This window comes from Ammospiza nelsoni, chromosome 7 (genome assembly GCF_027579445.1).
Source record: "Ammospiza nelsoni isolate bAmmNel1 chromosome 7, bAmmNel1.pri, whole genome shotgun sequence".
NCBI classification, from domain to species: Eukaryota; Metazoa; Chordata; class Aves; order Passeriformes; family Passerellidae; genus Ammospiza; species Ammospiza nelsoni.
Window position 1 is genome coordinate 24,694,781 of NC_080639.1, and position 18,934 is coordinate 24,713,714.

General features: G+C 65.6%; 3 protein-coding genes across 4 annotated transcripts; all 3 read right to left on the minus strand.

The window, feature by feature from the left end:
* Positions 1-1,101: 1,101 nt before the first annotated feature.
* Positions 1,102-6,161, minus strand: CTDSP1 (CTD small phosphatase 1). Of its 2 annotated transcripts, none has more exons than XM_059476421.1 (7): positions 5,974-6,161; positions 4,568-4,710; positions 4,308-4,409; positions 4,016-4,072; positions 3,398-3,490; positions 2,942-3,127; positions 1,102-2,828 (listed from the first exon to the last, which is right to left on the minus strand). In XM_059476421.1, exons 1-7 carry the CDS (start codon positions 6,038-6,040, stop codon positions 2,700-2,702), a joined length of 777 nt encoding a protein of 258 aa, XP_059332404.1. In that variant the 5' UTR covers positions 6,041-6,161; the 3' UTR covers positions 1,102-2,699. The 2 variants fall into 2 exon arrangements, with proteins under 2 accessions (XP_059332404.1, XP_059332403.1); XM_059476420.1 differs by having other exon boundaries at positions 4,308-4,463.
* A 3,039-nt stretch (positions 6,162-9,200) lies between these two features.
* SLC11A1 (solute carrier family 11 member 1) lies at positions 9,201-13,853 on the minus strand. The gene is made up of 13 exons (XM_059476103.1): positions 13,767-13,853; positions 13,360-13,479; positions 12,542-12,648; positions 12,392-12,462; positions 12,232-12,299; positions 11,945-12,100; positions 11,646-11,804; positions 11,378-11,467; positions 11,080-11,199; positions 10,509-10,658; positions 10,355-10,428; positions 9,746-9,899; positions 9,201-9,666 (listed from the first exon to the last, which is right to left on the minus strand). The coding sequence occupies exons 1-13, from the start codon at positions 13,836-13,838 to the stop codon at positions 9,565-9,567; spliced, it is 1,443 nt and encodes a 480-aa protein (XP_059332086.1). The 5' UTR covers positions 13,839-13,853; the 3' UTR covers positions 9,201-9,564.
* Positions 13,854-16,140: 2,287 nt separating this feature from the next.
* Positions 16,141-18,663, minus strand: CATIP (ciliogenesis associated TTC17 interacting protein). Its single transcript, XM_059476514.1, is given in 9 exon segments — positions 16,141-16,371; positions 16,587-16,675; positions 16,775-16,928; positions 16,930-17,064; positions 17,233-17,403; positions 17,554-17,640; positions 17,960-18,015; positions 18,149-18,361; positions 18,588-18,663. Coding segments are annotated over 9 exon segments (1,212 nt in total).
* Between the last annotated feature and the right edge of the window lie 271 nt (positions 18,664-18,934).

The window sequence follows — 18,934 nt, forward strand, 5'->3', positions numbered from 1 at the left end:
GCCCCAAGCGCTGCGGGCATCCTGCAGCCCTGGGCTGGGCTGGGCTGCAGCGAGCCCCGCACCCTGCCTGACCGTCCCGTCCCGCAGGGATCCCGCAGCGATGGCCACGGGCTGACCCAGAGCACGGGGCGTGGCAGCCCCCAACACGGGGGTGTCCTGGTGCACAGGGGTGGGCTCTGCTCTGCCCTCCACTCCTTGGCCCCCAAACCCTCCAAACCCCGCCACGCAGCTCCCACCTCCTGCACCGCACTCGAGAGTGCCCGTGGAAGCCTTACCTGGGTGCAGAACCCCCAGTGGGGCTGTTTGGGGTGGGGTGGGACACCCGGGTGGCCGCTGTCACCCTCTGCTCGGTGGCCACGTCCCAGGGCAGTCTGTCAGTGTGGCACAGGGGTAGGGGACCCCTCGCTGGCCCCAGAGGGCTCACCCCCTCTCTAGGGCCCCTGGCTGGGCAACTAATGAACTCAGTAATTAGAGCAGCCATCAGGGAGGACAGAGATTTCATTAATGAGGGGAGGCATAGGGCCAATGAGGGCACGGGGGAGGGGGCAGCTAAGAGATTCCCCGCAGGAGCCAGAGGCTGCATGTTGGCAGCAGAGTGCCCGGCATGGCGGGAGGGGGTCACAGGTTGTCCCCCAGGGTCCCCCCAGTCTGTATGGGGAAGGCCTGACACCTTCCTTGGAGCAAACTCATTTGAGGTCTCAAAGCTGGGAGGAGGGCACAGCCCATGTGGTAAATTGGTAAATTTACCCCTCCTTGTTAAGGGGCAGGATAGGATAGCCATCAATGTAACACCAGGGGCCTTTTCCCAGGAGGACATGGAAGGAGTTTGGATGGAGGTGCCAGGGCAGCCTGGGGGGGGGCTGTCCTCCAGTGTGAGGGTGTCCCCTTGGCACCAGGCAAGGGGTGGCACCTCAACCCTGCAGCCCAAGGGTGCTTCCCCAGCACTGATCTGCAGCATCACCCCCTCCCAGGGGCTCAGGGGATCCCAGGGGCTCTGTGTCCCCACACTGAGCACAGCCACCAGTGACACACGCATGATATGTACCGTGCCCACACATGCACACACTCAGGACTACTCTTTCCAAGATGTTTTGACAGCTTTAATCACATGAAGGCACTTGGATCTGGTACCCCAGCCCTCCCCAGTCCCCCACGCTGCTCTGCATGCCCCAGGCCTCCCAAGGATGCCCAGGGCAGGGCTGTACACCCACAGGCACTCGCTGGGCAGCGGCTGTGCTGGCGCCCTTTGACTTGTCTAACATAAAGTGCTGAGTCCAGCCCTGCTGGCGGGGCAGGATGAGCCCGGGGCTGGCAGGGATCCAGGGAGCTGTGCTGCACCACAGGGCAGGGGCTGTGGCTGTGGCTGGGGGCCCCTACTCACCCCCAGCAGCAGGAGCAGGGCAGTGAACAGCACCAGAAAGCTAAAATCCATCACACCCACCCCCCAAACACTGCCCCACTCCCTGCACTGGCACTGCGGTAAAAAGGCACCCATGATTTTTGGGAAACCATTGCTTTTCCCTCTAAAAAGATATGAGGCATTGTCCATATTGTGACATTAAAAAAGGCCTGGCTGAGCTCAGCCTCCCCAGGAAAACCCTCCCTGAGAGCCCCCAGACCCTCAAAGCCGGGGGACACCCTGGCACAAGTCCAACCCCACGGGGGTCAGGGCAACCCCAGGCTATGGGGGGCTGCAGTGTCCCCCACCCCTCCCAGCTGGGCACTGGGGCTGGGGCAAGGCTGGGAGGGGCACGTTAAGGCTGGTATGGAGGTCCCTCTCTCTGGACTAGCAGCCTTTGGTGAAGCTGCAGATGGATACGGAGTGGGGGCTGTGCCCCTGCCATGGGAGGGGACCCTTCTGTGGGTGACCAGAGTGGCTCCCAGTGACACGGTGTAACTGGAGAGGGGAGGAGGCCACCTCCCCCCCAAAATAGGAAGAAACCGAAGTTGGAGGGGGCGAGTAAAGAGCCCCCCTAGGCACATCCCTTGCAGGGCTAAGGGGGAACAGAGACACGGTGTCTCAAGGCACATGGGAGGCATTTGTGCCCAGGGGCTCAGCCCTGAGGCTGGGCTGCCCCTGCAGAACACAACCCCCAGGTGGGGGCAGCAGGCATGAGGAGAGGCAAGGACATGCCCCCCTCGAGGTGATCAGCTGCACCCAGGGCACAGTTAAGGGTTTGGTGGCAGCCCTATGCACCAAGGACAGCAAGACTCCCTGCATTTTCGGAGGGTGACAAGGTGTTACTGTCCTGTAGCCTCGGCAGACAGGGGCCAAGGGCTGCCAGCCTCCCAGCAGGCAGAGTCGGGATGGAGGGACCCAGTCCTCCCAAAGGCAGTGGAAAGCAGCAGCTGCTGACCCCAACCCCCTCCCCAGCCGGGGGACAGAGGGGAAAAGGACCTGAGAACCGTTTCGTGGATGGGGGACACAGGCTGGGGGCGAAAGGGGCAGGAGCTGGACAGTGGGGGAGGATGGGACCCCCCAATAGGTCCTCAGCACAGCAAGGCAGTGGGTCACCCATGGTCCCCCTCCTCTGAGAAGGGGGGCACCCACATCTCCCACCAGCGGCAGGCACGGAGGGCACCGCACCCGCCGGGGCTGGGGAGGATGATGGGGGGCACCGGGACCCTCCCTCCCCCAGAACAAGGCACCTGGCTCCCCCGGGGTGCCCCTTGGCAGCACCCGGAGCGTGGGGGGGCCATTAGCTGTTAGTCCGCTGCTTCTTGAGCACTGCGTACACGTCCTCCACCTTGCTGAGCCTCTCGAAGAAGGGCAGCAGGTCCAGCAGCTCCGTGTCTGCCATGTTATCGAACCAGGAGGCCACGGGCACCTGCAGGCGGCACAGGGGAGGGGACAGAGTGGCACGGGGGACAACGCTGGGAGAGGGTCCCCCAGCACACATGAGCTGCCCAGGCCGCCCAGCCGTGCCCGGCGGGTACGTACGGCATTGTCCGGGTGGAAGATGTAGGATGCGGGCGAGTTGTCCACGATGATGATGCGGCGCAGGTCGCGGCCCAGGCGGCTCAGGTCCTTCACGTAGTTGCCGCGATGGAAAACACAGGATTCCCGGAAGAGCCGTGCCCGGAAAGCCCCCCATTTATCCAGCAGGTCAGCCACGGGGTCTGCATACTACAGGCACAGGAGGGGGATCACTATGGCACACCACACCACCCTGCCCACTGCACAGTGACAATGGCACCCAGCTCTCACTGTGCCTCAGTTTCCCTAGCCAGTGCCTTGGAGAGACAGGTATAGAGGCCGCCCAGTGCTGCTGCTGCCTGTGGGTACCCAGGGGACAAGAGGCCAGTGATGCCTGCAGGTGGGCAGGGAAGGGAGCTGTGCCCCTGGAGGAGTGTCTGGGAAGGGGTGGGCGATGCCAGGGCAGGTCGGGGCACCCACCTTGGCCAGGCTGGCAGTGAAGAGCACACACTCAAAGAGCTCGCCCATGCGCTGCAGGAACTCATCCACATGCGGCCGCTTGAGCACGTACACCTGTGGGCACGGACAGACAGACAGACAGAGGGCAGCGTGCTGCTGGCACCGGCCATGGCTCACCCAGAGCCTCCATGTCCAGGGGACACCTGTGACCCCACAGCCAGCAGCTCCCTGGCCACACCTCACGGGAGCTGCCCATGGGGGCTGGGGATGCATGAGCCCCACGGGAGTGTCCAGGGTGAAGAGTTTGGCCGGCTCCAGAGCCAAGTAACCGAGAACAGGCTGACTGCCCAGACCACAGCCTATCCTGGATTACTTGAAACCGGGGCTGGCCACTGCAGGAGGCACCATGCCAGGGCACCCCTCACCTCCCTGCCCTGCAAGGAGAGGGGCACCCACCTCTGCCCCTGCAAAGCTGGCACCAGGGCACCCCTCACCTCCCTGCCCTGCAAAGAGAGGGGTACCCACCTCTGCCCCTGCAAAGCTGGCACCCTGATACCTCCCATTGCCCTGGGATGGCTCCCGCTCCTGGGGGAGTTGGACTGATGCCCCCCTCCCACCAGGCACCCATCCCGCTGTTACCTGGTGCATGATGCCATCGATTTCCACGGGAATGATGAAGTCGGCGTTGTTCACTGGCTGGGGAAGGGCACACCAGGATAAGCACAGGGCATGCCAGGCACCCCCTGCCCAAATGCTGCCTGCTCTATGCTCACTGTGCCCCCCGGCCAGCCCCACAGCCCCCTCACAGGGACACCCCAACTGAGCCAGCCAGGCTGTGCTGGGTGCTGGGCATCACTCTGGGGGAAAAGGGGGCAGAGCAGCTGGGGGAGCATGTGGGGAGAGGTGTGGGGTGGGCCAGGGTGTCCCCCACCTTGAAGGAGCTGTGCACCAGGGTCTCATCCAGGTCGATAACCACGCAGAGCTTGCTGGCGTCCTGCGGCTTGATCTCGGGCAGCAGGTGCTTGACAGCAGCCTGCAGCAGGGGGACACAGTCAGCACGGTATCCACAGCACGGCCAGAGGGGGCACTGGGAGGAGCGACTGTTCACCCCCCCAGCCCTGCCCACACCACCGGGGAGGCGCAGGGACGGCAGCCCGGCCCCGCCGGTTCCGGGCTGGGTTTGGGGGTTACCTTGGGCAGTGCCCCGTTCTCCTCCACGAGGAGCGGCGCGCCGGTGGTGCCGGTGCAGGGCTCGCCCTCATCGCGGCACAGGCAGCAGAAGAGGGACTGGAGAATGCTGCGGCTCCGAGGCTTCTTGGCAGGGGTTTGGGTACCTGCGGGAGGGCACAAGGGGGGTGAGGGGTACCCGGGGCACTCCTAACACAGCACCGGGGGCTCACCGGGGGCCAGGTGAGCCATGTGTGGGTGCTGCCCAAGAGCCCCCGTGCCCTCATCAGACCCCAACACCAATCCGCCGGGCCTTCCTGCCCTGCCAAGCAACGGTGCCAGGGCAGCGCCGCTGACAGGAGTGCTTGCTGACCGCCCGCAGTCCCTCACCCGGCACATCCCACTCCACGAGCGACCCCCGTGGGACCCCTTCGTGGCCGGAGACTCTTCAGGAGGGCGCGGGGCTGGGCCCGGGGGTAGCCGTGGGCTCGGGGCCGGTCCCCGCTGTCCCTCCCGGGGGAGACGGCCCCACTCGGGAGGAGGGGGGGGTCCTGGGGGCGGGGTCTCTCCGAGGGGGCGGGGCTTATGCCCGTTCTTTTCCCCGCCTCCAGCAACTCCCTCGTCTCATTGGCCAACTCGAGTGCACCGGAGGCGAGAGGCCAATCAGGACGAAGCGCCCGCCCCTGGGCGCCGTTCCCGCAGTTCCCATTGGCGGAGCGCGGGGAAACTGAGGCAGAGGGGCTGCTCCTGCCCACCCCGTGCCCCCGGGGCCGCGCGACGGCTCCAGCGGCCCCACCGGTGCCGGGGCCGGGGCCGGGTCCTGCGGCAGCCCGGCCCGGGGCTGCACCCCGCCCTGGCTGTGCCCCCCTTCCGGCGGGCCGGGGCCCCGAGCCCGCAGTGGGGAGCCCGTGGGGCAGGAGCTCCCACTGGGGACGGGGCCCGTTCCCACGTTTGCTCCTCCCGGCCCTGGCAGCTTCCCAGGCCAGGGAGACGAGCAGCGGCCCCCGTCAGACCCCCCTGGCGGGGTGGAGGGGACGCGGGGAACGGGACGCCGGTATGCAGCAGGGCGCCCGGCGCCCTTCCTGCCTCAGTTTCCCCGCCGGCGCTGCGCGCACCTCTCGCCGGCTCCGGAGGAAGCAGCGCAGATAATCCGAGCAACGCCCCGAGCCTCCCAGGGCCCCGCCAGGCTCCGAGGCGGCCGGAGCTCGGCCCCCCGCGCCCGGGCGGGCGCACACAGCCCCGCTCGCTCCGGGCTGCAGCCCCGGCGCATCTCCAGCCCTGGCGGCGGGATGCAGGGGGGCGGGCTGAGGCGGCGCGCAGCTCATCGCACCCTCCGGGAGCAGCCCCCGCAGGCCCGCAGCCCCCCGGGGACCTCCCCCTGTGCGGCGCAGGAAGAGGGTGCGGGGGAGCCGTCTCCCCCTCGGCGTTACCTTTCTCCTGAAGCGGGGCGCTCCCCTCCTCCCTGCTGACCTGGGCGATGATGGACTGGTGCTCCATGGGCGCCGGGGAGGGGGGGTGGGAGGGGGCGGCCCCCCCCGGCGCGGCCCCCGGGGGAGGAGGCGGGGCGGGGGCCGGCGGCGGCGCGGGGCGGCGGGCGCGGGAGCGGCGCCGCGGAGGAAACTTTGTTACAACATGGAGTTTCCTCCGCCCGGGCTGGGGCTGCAAACATGGATCCCGGGCGCGGTTTCAAGGAACCCCTTAAAAGGGCAACGACGGCGGGGGGGCCCTCCTCCTTCTCCCTCCTCCTCCTCCTCGCTCCTCCCGGCACCCGCGTCGCCTGGCTGGAGTGGGGGTCCCCGCCGAGCCGCGATTGGGACCCAGACGGGGAGTGCTCTGTGGTCTGGCTGGGAGGGACACCCCCTTGCTCCATGGTGCAGGAGTCCCCGACACGCCGCCGGGCTGTCCCACGCTCCGGCTGAGGGAGCTTGGAGCGGGGGATCGGTGCTGCCGTCACCCCGCACCCTGCTGGCAGCGCGGGGATCCCTCTGCAGCTGCCCCCGGTGTGTGTGCCCGTCCCGCCATGCGGGATGTCCCCTGGAGCGGAGAGAGGTCCCTATTGCCCCGAGGGCACATCCCGCACTGCCTGCCCGGCCAGCCGTGCGGGACAGCAGGTGCTGCGGGCTGCACCAACAACCGCCGAGTTTTAACATCGCTCTTTCTCCTGCAATCCCCCAATTTTTTGGGCAATTAATAAATCTCTATTATCAATACATATCTTTTCTCTTACACCTCCTTCCCTCCTACCTTCGGCGGGCTGCTTCCAGGCGCTTTCTAAAAAGCGCCTCTTGACAGGAGCTTGTGGATGGCACAAATCCTCAGAGGAAATCCGCCCCCCAAGTCCCCCAAGGGCAGCATCCCCCAGCCCTCCCCTCCCCAGCCCTAGGGGGCTCTGTGGGGCAGCCTCTCACCGCCGTGACCCCCAACCCCGCCCGGGCAGCGGCCGGCCCTGGAGGGGCCCGTCCGGTCCCCACCCCGCCACCGCGGCGGCAGGAGATGCTGCGCGCTCTGCCAGCGCTGCCTCGACAGCGCAGCAGGTTGGAAATCTCCCTTCTGAGCACGTTTGAAACCTTTCCACCTCTCCCGCCTGCGGTTTGGGAGTTTCAGGAGGTGAGATCGCCTTTTCTGGCCCAGCAGGGACGTGACACGGGCCCACAGGGACCGCACTGGGGAATGGGCTCCGGGACCGGGAGGTGCCCCCGCAGGGAGTCGCGGAGCCGCGGGGCTGGCGGAGCTCGGGCCGATTTCCACCTGCAGTTCTGGCCGTACAAAAGCCGATTTCCACCTGCGGTTCCGGCATCTCGGCTCCACGCAGAACATCCCAGCACCACGAGCCGTGCCAGGATGCCCCTGCTGGGAACAGGGACATTGCATCCTGCCGCCCCCTCCGCCGGTTCTGACGGCGGGCAGCGGTCGTGCCTCAGTTTCGCTGCCCCTTCTCAGTACGGCAGCCGCCTCCCACATCGGGCAGCCACCGCTGTCTCCCGGCCCAGCAGGAGGGAAAGGAGGAAAGGGGCTGTGCTTCCTCTGTTCTCTATTTTGGGCTGCCCTCTGTGCTCCTTTAGCCCAGGTGGAGCTGCATGGGATGTCTGCCTCATCCCCAGCATCTGGCTGGGCTGGGCTGCTGGGGGACGCTGCTCTCTGTGGGGGCAGCTGCAGAGGCCACACACTTGTCCCCTGCAGGACCCCTGTCCCTTTGGCTACATCCTCCTCCTCCTCCCTCCCTGATGAGTCCAGACAGGCCCTGTTAGTCCTCCAATTAATGCAATTAGAAAAGTCTCCGGGCCAGTGCCTGCAGCGGTGGTTGGAGCACCACTTCCAGTTCCACTGCCTGCTTGGGGGCAGGTTGAGCAGGGGAGCTCAGGGAGAGGCTGTCCCTGTCCTGGAGCTGTGGGACAAGCCCAGGCCAGGAGTAGGCAGCGCCCAGCTGGATTGTTTGGGCTGCAGGGTGCGGGCACAAGGCAGAAAAGCATCAGGCTCCACTCAATCGCGCACTCAGGGACACTTTTATCCCACCCCACTGCTCCTAGACTGGAGTCCTGGAGGCTTTCCCCTGTTCTCCAACCCAGCCCTGGCCCTGGGAGCTGTGTCCCACCGAGAGCAGTCCCATGGCCAAGGGATGACAGAAACAGACAGGTCTTGGAGTGGGACACTTCTCCTAAGGGTTGGATGGAGGCAGGTGTCCCTGGGCTGAGGGCGCTCTGGGTTGCAGGTTCCAGCTGGAGAGCAGCAAACCCCACAGCATAACCCTGCAGATCCCAGTCCTCTCAGCCTTCTGCCCACTGAAGACACCCCGCTGTCCCCCACCCCTTGGTGATCCCCTCAAGGCTTTGTACCCCGGGCAGGTGCACCCGAGCCAGGGGCGTCTCCTGCTCCTCCTCCCGTGGCTCGGGTGGGCAGCGCCCGCGGACCAGGGGGAGCCCCCGCCTTTCAGCGGGCCCCACAGCGCTGGCTCCTCCTTCAGGCCGGGCCATGGCGGAGGCGGGGGAGGCACCGCCCCACCCCGTCCGCCATCGCCCTTTTAAGGAAGGGGACATTCTTCACATAAACAAGCGCGGCCCCCGGGAGCGGGGGGGGTCCCTTCCCGGGGTGGGGGGCACGGCTGGGGGGGTGCCCGCCCCCAGAATTCCCCGTGCAGCGGCGGGTCGGGAAGGGGGTCGAGAAGGGGGATTTCGGGGTGGGGGTCCTGGGCAGAGCGGGGAGCCTTGAAACGGCCAGGGAGCGTCTCGCAAGCGCGAACCGAACGGCGGCGGGGCCGGAGCGCCGGGACCCCCGCCCGCCGTGCGGGACCCGGGCGGCTCCGCAGCCGCATCCGGCGGTACCGGCGAGCGGGAAACGGGGCATCCGGGGCGGAGAGGGCACGGGGGGGCCCCCACCGCCCCGCTTCCCCCGCGGGAATGCGAAAAGCTGGCGCCGAGCCCCCACGCGTTGGCAAGCCCGGCCACTCCCCCGCCCGGGGCAAAGGGGCCGCCCCCGGGGTACGGGTGGGCCCGGGGGGTCCCTGCCCCACGCTGGGGCCGCGCAGCAGCAGCAGCAGCGAGGCCGAAGCCGGTTCCAAACACGCCGTTTATCAGCCGTCCCCAGCCCCCCGAGATTCGGAGACCCCGTGGGGATGGGGCCGGTCCAGGGCGGCAGGGGGTGGTTAGCGGTCCCCGGCGGTAATTAGCGGTCCCCGGCGGTAATTAGCGATCCCCAGCGGTGATTAGCGGTCCCGGGGGCCGGCAGTAATGAGCAGGGCAAGTCTCCGCCGCGGCTCATTCTCTGGAGCGTCTGTGCCAATGGATGGGAGAATGTCCCGCTCCATCCCACTCCCCTCGCATCCAGCCCGGACCAGCACCCCGGAATTGGCGGGGGTTGGGGGTGGGAAGAAGCGCTGAGCTCTCAGATCCTGGTGGGAGGTCTGCCTGTGTGTTAACCCTTTCCTTGCTGGGTAAAACGTGCCCGGACTCGGAGTGGCAGCAAATCCGTGTCCAGGAGGCCGCTTCGGGCAGGGTCGTGAGGATAACAAGCAGGGATGGGATCTGTCACCGCGTCTCTGTCGGGTCGTGGGCGAGACCGAAATTGAAGCGGCTGTGGTGGCCCCGGGCCAGGAACCGGGCTCCGTGTGCGATGCTGCATGTCCAGATCTGCAGGGACAAAGGGGACAGGTGGATGAGCACCCAGCAGGGACACTGTCCCGCCCCTGTCCCGCGGTGCCAGCCCTACCAGGTAGGCGACGAAAGCCGCGTAGGCAGCCAGTAGCAGGCTCAGGGGAATGTGGTACTCCAGGCCGTGCAGTGTTGGCAAAAAGTCCACCACGAAGTAAATGTTGATGGCGCAGACCAGCCCCGTTATGAGGGTCATCAGCACCTTCCCCGGGCTGCGAGCAGGGCAGTGGGCATCAGTGCCAGGGCAGGGCCCCCACCCTGTGTGCCCCTGGGCACAGAGGGCTGGGGGAACTGAGTCTGTGCATGAACCAGACCCCAGCAGGAACATCTCTGCACCCCACAGCTATATTTCACCCCGTAGTGGGGCTCTAGGTGTGGATTTTGGCCACCTTCCAAATCCAGGGCTGGCAGTGCCAGGAGGATGCTGAGGGTCCAGGGTGCCCAAGGAACCAGATGTGTCACTGGGAGGAGGATGATGAGGGTAGTGATGGGGTCTGTTATGCTCTGGCTGCCCTGGGCAGGTGGGAATGAACATACCCCTCCAACGTCCCTGCACTAACTGCCCCATGGCATGGTCTGGGGGTGCAGGATGGGCCGAAGGGAAGGTGTCTGCAGCCAGAGCTCCCTGCTCTGCCTCCCCTGTGCCTCCCCGAGCCCCAGCACTCACAGGCTGTTGCTGAAATCCTGCATGAGCGGGTGCAGGCTGGTGAAGGTGAGCACAGGCAGGACGGCAAAAGGCAGCTGAAAGGAGAGCGGGATGGGGACGTCATGGCTGCCAGGCCAGGGTGTTGGGGGCAGGTGGTGCCCTCCCAGCCCCTTACCAGGATGCTCTGCAGGGCGTTGAGCAGGTCATTCATGCCTGTGAGGTGGCTGATGTCCTTGAAAGCGGCCACCAAGACAGTGGGCAGGATGGCAAAGGAGCGGGTGAGGAGCACCCGGGTGAAGCGGGACCAGCGGAGCCGCAGGAAGCCCTGGAACACGGCAGAGCCCGCACCCTCGCTGTGCCTTAGTCCCTCCAAACCCTGCCTGGGAGGAACAGGGGCGGCATCTCCCGCTCCCTTGTGCCAGGGCACTGAGCGGGCTCCTGCAGGGCTGCCGGGCCCCACTAGGTGTCAGCTCCGACTCGTTAACACAGGATCTAATTAACTAGGGAAACACTGCGTGGGGCACCCGCAGGGTGCAGCGGGTGGGCACCGTCTCCATCCCACCTGCGGGGAACAGGGACACTGGTGCTAGCAAGTGCCACCCACCAGCTCCCTGCAGGAATGGTGGGCAATTCCAAACACTCCTGGGGGAGTGTCTGCCCGTAGAACCCCCTGCCCAGGGCTCACCTGTGATTTCCCTGCTCTCAGGCCCTCCTTGGGGGCAAGGGCCAGCATCCCTGTCTCTCACCTCCATGACAAACTGTCCTGCATAAGTGCCGGTCATCGTGGAGCTCTGTCCTGCTGCCAGGATCCCAATGCCCCAGATGTACAGTGCCACTGCCCCGAAATAGCAGCCCAGGATGACACCCTGTGTGTAGGGACACTCCAGTGGGCACCCTAAAGTGTCCCCCACCCCAGGCATTCCCATCAGCTCCCAGATCTCTAGTGGGGTTATAACCCCCCCCAGCCACAGGGGTTGATGGGGAGAGTGACACATCCCCCAAATGGGAATGGAAGCTCACTGGGCACAGCTGGGTGGCACTCACCCCCTGGTAGATATCCACAGAGACTGTCTCGTTGTTGGTGGGGAAGATGCCGGCGAAGTGACTGATGCTGCTGTTGATGCACTTGTTGTGCTGTAAGGCACGGCAGGCACGAGGGTGACACCACCCAGCAGCTCCCACAGGCACAGGGGAGCCCCACACATCACCTCTCGGGGAAGGAGAACGTGCAGTGCCCAGGGGATGCTGGTCCCACCCGTGCCCACAGCTGGGCACAGCTGCCATCCCCCTGTGGCCATGGGGTAACACTCACCACGTCCTCGTTGCGCTGGTGGTAGAAAGCCTCGCCGAAAACAGCCATGACAAAGAGGTTGATGAGGAAGGAGACAAAGAGGGCCAGGCAGGACTCGGTCAGGAAATACATGTTGGCCTCCCGCACTGCCTCCTTCTTGGAGCGGTCGATCACCCGTGTCTGGGCATGGCCAGTGGCATGGTGGGTGACATGGGGTCACGGGAGCACCCCTGTCCCACAGCCAGGGCCGTCTGGTCCCCACCAAGTGCACCCTGAGGCACCCTGGCAGAGCAGTGCCCGTGGCAGTGCCTTGATCTCACCTTGACCAAGGAGGAGTGCAGGAAGATGTTGTGGGGCATAATGATGGCGCCGATGATGCCCATGGCCTGCAGCAGCTCCTTTCGCCCACAGCCCGGGCAGCTGGGCAGGAAAATGCCCTTCAGCACCTCCACCTGCCTCGGCCCCACCACCACGTACTGGGAAGCAGTGAGAGGGGGCACTGTGAGCTGCCACCCCCCTGGCACAGGCTGGGAGCACGGGGACACCGTGTGGCAGGGTCCCTTGCCAGCCTTGCAGGAAAAGGGTTGTGCCCAGCTCCCCCCTTCACCTCATAGCCAAAGGTCAGGGCCATGATGGTGATGAGGAGGCCGAAGAAAGCCTCCAGTTTGCGGAGCCCTAGAGAGGTCAAGAGATGGAGTGGAACAGAGCAGGGTCACTGGTGCCACATGGGCACTGACAGCACCTCCAGCCCTCCTCCTGGTGCTCACCATACTTATCGAGGAAGAGGAAGAAGAGGGTGTCCACGATGGTGATAAGGACCCCAGCCCAGAGGGGGATGCTGCAGGATGGCCAGGGACAGGATTAGATACATGGAGCAGGGCCAAGGGGGAGCTGGGGGTGCCTGTGGGGAGCCTCACCGGCCAGCTGAGAGCAGGCTGAAGGCAATGGCTGTCCCGATCACCTCCTGCATGTCAGAGCCGATGATGGCGATCTCAATCATGAGCCAGAGCAGCACACGGGGCACCTGGAGGGGACAGAGGTGCCTGAGCCCACAGTGGTGCCTAGCTCTGGGCAAGCTAGCACAGCTCCTGGGTGCAAATCCCAGTCTCCAGGCTGTAGCAGAGCAGCATGGGGACTCCAGAAGACCCCTCTCAGCTTCTTTCACAACACAAAGTCAGGATGAAAGATGGGTATTAAATCCGAGCCTGTTCCCCCCCCCTCCTCATCCCTGCTCCAGTGAGAGCTGGAGGATCTGTCTGTCTAGATAGGGGGGGTGAGGGAGGCAGAGGGATGCATCCAACCCTCCTTCTGGGGACCTGTCATTCACCCAGCTCGTTCCTCCCATCAGGATTTTGACACTAAGATGGGACCCCCAACTGCCCCCTCCTCTGTCATGTGATCCCTCCTCTGGAGCTCCCCCCAGCTTTCTGCCCCAACACGCTCAGGCTTTCCCGCGTCTTTCCTGCGTCTCGGTTTCGCGTTGCTGCCCCACGCCTGGGCTGACTCTCGCGGGGACGCTCTCGTGTGTCCCCAGGTCACACCGGGACACTGAAGCAGCTGCTCACCGCCTCTCACCCTGGCCCCTAGGTGGGGGACAGCAGGGCTTGGGGGGCTTTGGGGAGCCCCTGAGAGAGGCAGGTCGCTCACAGCATCCTCCTGCTCCTCTCCAGCCCTGCAAGGGCTGTCACCAGCCCAAGCACGGGGTCCCAGACTGTCACTCCCCGTGGTTGCTCACCTTGGGGTAATAGAGGTAGCAGATCTCGCCCAGGTCCTTCCCGGTCACCACGCCCAAACGGATGGCGAGGCGCTGGCACAGCAGCCCCAGGACGGTGGCCCAGAGCAGCACCCACAGCAGCTGGGGGCAGGAGGGAGGGGGGCAGCGGGGACTGGGGGTGCTGGGCAGGACCCAGCCGCCCGGGGGTCCCCGGTTCAGCCAGGGTGGCAGGGAGGAGAAGGGTGCAGGTGCTCTCCCAGCCCAGCCAGAGGGGCGCCCCCCGCACCCCTGGGTGTGCTGCCCCTGTGCCGAGGCCCCCGAGCCCTTCCTGCTCCCGGGCTGGGGCAGCAGCTGCCAGGAGCAGCCGTTGGCGCTGGAGAGGTTACGAAACCCGCGCCTGCTTCCTGAGCGCGGGGGGAGCCGCTCACCTTGAACCCCGCCAGGGCCCCGCCCTGCAGGTCCGACTCCACGTTCCCTGGGTCCAGGTACGCGATGCTCATGAGGAATCCGGGACCGGTGAAAGCCCAGAGTTTCCTGAAGCTGAACCCGGGCTGGGACAAGGCAGCGGGTCAGAGCCGGGAGCCCGGTTCAAAGCAGAGTCTCTTGGTTGCACATCCAGCCCCTGAGCCCGGCGCTGCCCGCACGGGTGTGTTTGGCACACGGAGGGCATTTTCCTGACAGCTTTGGAGAGGGAATGCTGCCCCAGCCTCCTCCTGTTAGCAGCAGTGCTGGAGGGGCAGTGAGCCCCCTCTGACCCATTGGACAGTGGTTTGCAGGGGGTTCCAGGGCTGTCAGGCACCCATGGGATTCCACTGCTGTCCTCTGCTTTTGCTACCCTAGGGAATACTGTTCCTTCCCCTTCTGTGTTCCACTGCCCCGAGACCAGACGAGGATGGGGAGTTCTGGTGGGGTGCAAGCAGCCTTGGGGGGCCCCACTGGGTTCATCCATGGGTGGCCCAGGAGTGGTGTGTGAGCAGTGGGGTGATCCTTGTGGCTGGGTAGCACCTTGCCCCATTGTCTCAGTTTCTCCTTCTGGAAAACTCTAAGCATGGAAACACTCAACCTAGGCCTGTGACTTGCCTGAGCTGGGTCTGGGGAGCTGGGGGCATGTCCCCAGGGCATGACCAAGATGCATGTTCCCCACTGCAGTGGCCCTTTGCCTCCTCAGCTCCAGCTCCCTGCAGCACCGTCCCGTTCCCCTGCCCTCCCTGAGACATGGCCATGCAGCACCTACCCCACTGCCCTTGGGGATGTTGATGAGCTCGTCCAGGTAGGTCTGGTCCTGGGTGCCAGGGCGCTGTGGGGCCATGGGATCCCCGTTCAGGGACCTGGTGAGGCCTGAGGGGGACAAGGAAGAGGAAGGGAGGTGGCAGCCTGCCAGGGGGACAAGGACATTTCATGAGCTGGCAGCGCTGGTACCAGCTTCCTTCAGTCCCACCTGACCCTGCCTCATGAACCCATGAGGGTTTTCCAGGGGGGGCATGAGGATGGCTATATGGGATCTATCAAAGGCCACCCAAAGGGATCAGATGCCACCTCCAGCTCAGGTGTCCCTAAAAGCCCTGGTCTGAGCCCTGTCTTCAGCAGTCCAAGAGCCAAGTGCGTTTCTGGGCAGCAGGGACAGGAGGGAACATGACTCTAGCTCCTGCTGCTGGATGGGCATAGAGTGAGGACAAGAAGCTGGTGCTGGTCCTGATCCCCCCTTTGCAGCCCACCTGCATCCTGGGAATTGGTTGAATCACATTCCCAGGCTCGAGGGAACAGAGAATGGGGCAGGTGGGGAATCCAGGACAGGCTGGGGGGAATGGTGCCCACTGAAAGACGGAGCACAGCCAGGGGTCCCAGGGTGGAGGGAAGGGGGTCTAGGGGATGAAAGGAGGCACAAGGGGTACCAAGAAGTGTTGTGAGGCTCACCTGGTTCCAATGATGCCATGGGTGGACTTGATCCAGCCACAGTGCTGAGGCTTCCTGATTTCAGCTCTGAGCGCAGTGCCCGTTGCCCTGCCTTTAAAGGAGCCCCCCGCAGTTGTGTCATCCCTCCCCCTCCTCAGGAGGAGAGGAGAAGGATAGGAGAAGGAAGTGCTCCTTCCCTACCCTTATGAGCACACACAGTCTCGGTTCCCCCCCCCTTCCCTCCCCTTCCCTCCCCTTTGCCTCACACACGTGCAAACACGAGGCTCCCTCACCGGGCTGTGGGAGCAGCCTGCGTGTCACTGTCCATCACGTGCCAAGGGCTCTGCTGGGGTGACTGTGGGGATGTGGGGACAGGGGACAGTGTCCCACAGGGCGAGTAGGGAGGGCTGGCCCCACGGGAGTAGGGGAAATGCCATACAAGTGGGAGTGAGGAGGAAGCAGGCACGTGTTGCACAAGGAGATCAAAATGCGGCCTTGGCTGCTGGGGAAGCACCCAGGCAGGCTGGCTCTGGGCCACAGGGTGCTCACACCACCCTCTGTGCAGGGACCTTCATGCCAAGGATGGTGTGCCAGCGTTGCAGTGTCAAGCTGTGCCAACACAAGCGGGCACCCTTCTGCCAGCCAGGCCGTGTCCCACAGGGAGATGGGCAAGGGGTGTCCCCCAGGAACACGTGGGTGCTGGCAGGCGCAGGGATGTGAGCCTGGCCCAGCTCCACAGTATGCCCCAGCCACCCCCACCCCCTAAGTGAGGGCTGGAACAGCTGGGAGAGGGACAGGATCCCACCCAGAAGGAATGGCAGGGCTTGGGCACACAGCTCACTCCACCTGCCCTCCCTGAGCCTCAGTTTCCCCAAAGCAAACAAGACCGGGCAGGCAGTGCTGGCTGCTTTATTTGCTGTTAGCTGGAGGGGGGCCAGCTGGGGAGCTGGGGAGGGGGCTGGTAGCACCAGTGGAGGCAAAGGGGCTCCCAATGGGCCGCTGGTGGGCAAAGAATTCCGCAGCAAAGGAGATGGTGTCGTCTGGCTGCTGGTGGAGCAATGCCTGTAGGAAGTCAGACAGCAGTGCCCGCACCTCAGGGTGCTGCTGGAGGTAGGCAGCATGGGAGAGTTGCAGCTCCTCCTGCAGTGGGGTGGACAGGATGGGTGGGGTGGGCACAAACACACATTTCCCCCATGGGCACTGTGCCAGGGTGAGGGGGACAGGAGCCGGGTCCTTTCCCACACTTGAGAGGGTGTGAGGAAGGATGTTTGTCCCCTGCCCCCTCTGTGTGCCTCCTGGACACACCAGGGAGACTGGCACAGCTCCAGGTCCCCTTGTCCCCATGTCCATCTTACCTTTCTGTCCAGGAAATAGGAGTAGAGCTCCATGTCCTCATCCCATTCCAGGGGTTCTTTGGGGAAGGGGAGCTGGGGTGCAAACCTACCTGGCAGCAGAAGGCAGGGCACGGTGTTCCCCCTGGACTGCCAGACAGCGGGGAGGGGCTGCCTGTGCTGGGGGAGCGCAAACCTCCCCTGCCCAGTACCTGACTTGCTGAGGATGGACTCGTCCTGGAGAAGCATCAGCACCGGGGCGCCGATCTGCATCAGCTGAGCCAGATGCCTGAGAGGGGAAGCAGAGCCCTTGGCGTTCCCACCGTGGGTCCCTGCAGCCTGGCAGGGCTGGGCGCCCCTGGCAGCGCTGCCCTCACCCGCTGGGCAGGAAGCTGCTGTGCCACACGCTGGGGGCCCCGGTGCTGGCGCGCACGGCTCGGCGGATCACGAACACCTCTGTCTCTGCCGAGCCCACCGCCTGCCGCTGGATGCCCAGGGCAGACTGGGGGCGGTACAAACAGCGCTCAGCCTTGGCTCAGTCCCCCCTGCCCCAGCTGCCATCCCCATGCTGCCCGCCACATTCTGCCCACTCCCACTTCCCGCATCCCATCCTGTATCGCAGCCTGGCCCAGACCCGCCCGTCCCACAGGCCCTCCGGCCGGCGGCTCACATAGCTGAAGGTGCAGAGGTCGCCCTCGCTGTTGATGGCTGGGAAGACGAGGCCGGGGGGCATTGTCCGCCGGCGGGCCAGCACCCGCAGCAGCAGCAGGCTGGCGCCCTCCAGCAGCCGCGCCCGCAGCCTGGCCCGGCCGTACGAGAAGCTGTGGCACTGCGGCTCTGCCTGCGGACAGACCTGCCTGCCTCATGGGACAGCCACAGACGCTGTCCTGCATCCCCAGGGACAGCATCCCCGAAGCTGGGCAGCCCCGGTGAGACAGGCCAGCGGTGCTGTCCCCTCCCAGGATGTCACCCTGCCTGCCCTCAGCCTCACCCCTCCCTCCTGCAGGGTCCTCGTCACCGTCATGCCGTACTCGTGGCTCACAAAGTGGGTCCTCTTCTCGATGGGGTGTGGAGTGAGCTGCGGGAGGGGTGGGAGGCACGGGGTGGGGGGCAGAGCCAGGGCACCCCTCCTCTCAGGGGGGACCCCGGCCCCGCTGTCAGTCGGGTACCACAGCAGATGCATTGTGGGAAACTCCCCACCCCAGCTGCCACCCAGAGGAGGGGATGGGGACCAGGCTGGTGGGGCAGAGCTGCAGTCTGAGCGTGACAAAGGACACCAGGCTACCCACAGCAGCCTTGCAGGGGGCACAGGCCCCCGGAGGGCACCACGGCAGGGCACACCCCAGAGCAGCAGGTAGGACACAGGGAAGAGGACATGCCACTACCACATCAGTCACCTCCAGGCACTCCTGCTCCTCCTGCTCCAGGGTCTCCAGCTGCCACGTCAAATAGGCTGGCAGAACAAAGCCATGCTTAACCAATCCTGTTGGATGGCACTGTCCCCATTCCGAGCCCTGGGGGCTGGTGGACAGGGATGTTCCAGCCCTGGGGAGGAAGGAACTCCCCAAAGGCCACCCCTGGCTCACCTTTGAGGCTGCTGGAGACAAGCACACCATTGTGCTTGCCTCGGAACCTGGTTTGCACCAGGATGCAGCTCTGCATGGGCGCACCTTCCTGCTGGTAGGGTGCCCACTGGGCTGCCATCCACCACTGGCCCTGTGCCTCGTCCCTCGGTGAGGCCCCCACGGCCACCACTGCCAGCCTCTCAGCAAACAGGCACCCCTCCAGCTCCTTCAGCCCTGCACAGAGGGACGGTGACCGCGAGGAGATGGTCACTCTGGTCACTCCCTCGCGAAGGGACCGTCGCCCCTGCCCAGTGCCCCTCCCTGTCTCCATGCCCCCCTGCAGGCTGGGCCGAGCCCCTCGCCATTTATCCCCCACTCTCAATCCCTCACTCTCCGGCTCCCTCCTGCCGGGCCGGTGCCCCCAGCCTGCAGGACAAGGGGGGCGGGAGGAGGCACGCACCGATGAGGCTCAGGAACTCGGCAGCAGTGTCCGCCACGCTCGGGCTGTCCCGTGGGCGCTCGGGAGGGGGCTCCATGCCTCGCCTGGCGGCTCCTGCTGCCGGGGTCTCAGTCAGGGGCGGCGGGGCTCCCCCGGTACCGCCCCACGCGTGACCAGGGGGCAGTGACACCCAGCCCGCCTCCGCAGCCCTCTCGGGTCCCCCCGGGTTCCCCGGTCCCCGCCCTGCCGGACCCACCCGGTGACCCCGACGCGTCTCCGTCTCCCGGCAACGCCCTGGCCCCACCCCTTAAAGGGGCCGCGCCCCGCCGCGGGGTTTAGTCCTCACCGAGGGGGAGAGAAAAGGACGA

Coding starts and splice junctions, on each gene's coding strand:
- CTDSP1 (XM_059476420.1), bottom strand. CDS start 6,040: ATGGAGCACCAGTCCATCATCGCCCAGGTCAGCAGGGAGGAGGGGAGC. Junction 4,464..4,567: donor AGAACGGGGCACTGCCCAAG/GTAACCCCCAAA, acceptor CGCTCCTCCCAG/TGCCCCCTCTGGCCGTGCTG. Junction 4,073..4,307: donor TGGTGCACAGCTCCTTCAAG/GTGGGGGACACC, acceptor GCCCTTCCCCAG/CCAGTGAACAACGCCGACTT.
- SLC11A1 (XM_059476103.1), bottom strand. CDS start 13,838: ATGAGCATCGCGTACCTGGACCCAGGGAACGTGGAGTCGGACCTGCAG. Junction 12,649..13,359: donor GCTACCTCTATTACCCCAAG/GTGAGCAACCAC, acceptor TGTCCCCTCCAG/GTGCCCCGTGTGCTGCTCTG. Junction 12,463..12,541: donor AGCCTGCTCTCAGCTGGCCG/GTGAGGCTCCCC, acceptor GCCATCCTGCAG/CATCCCCCTCTGGGCTGGGG.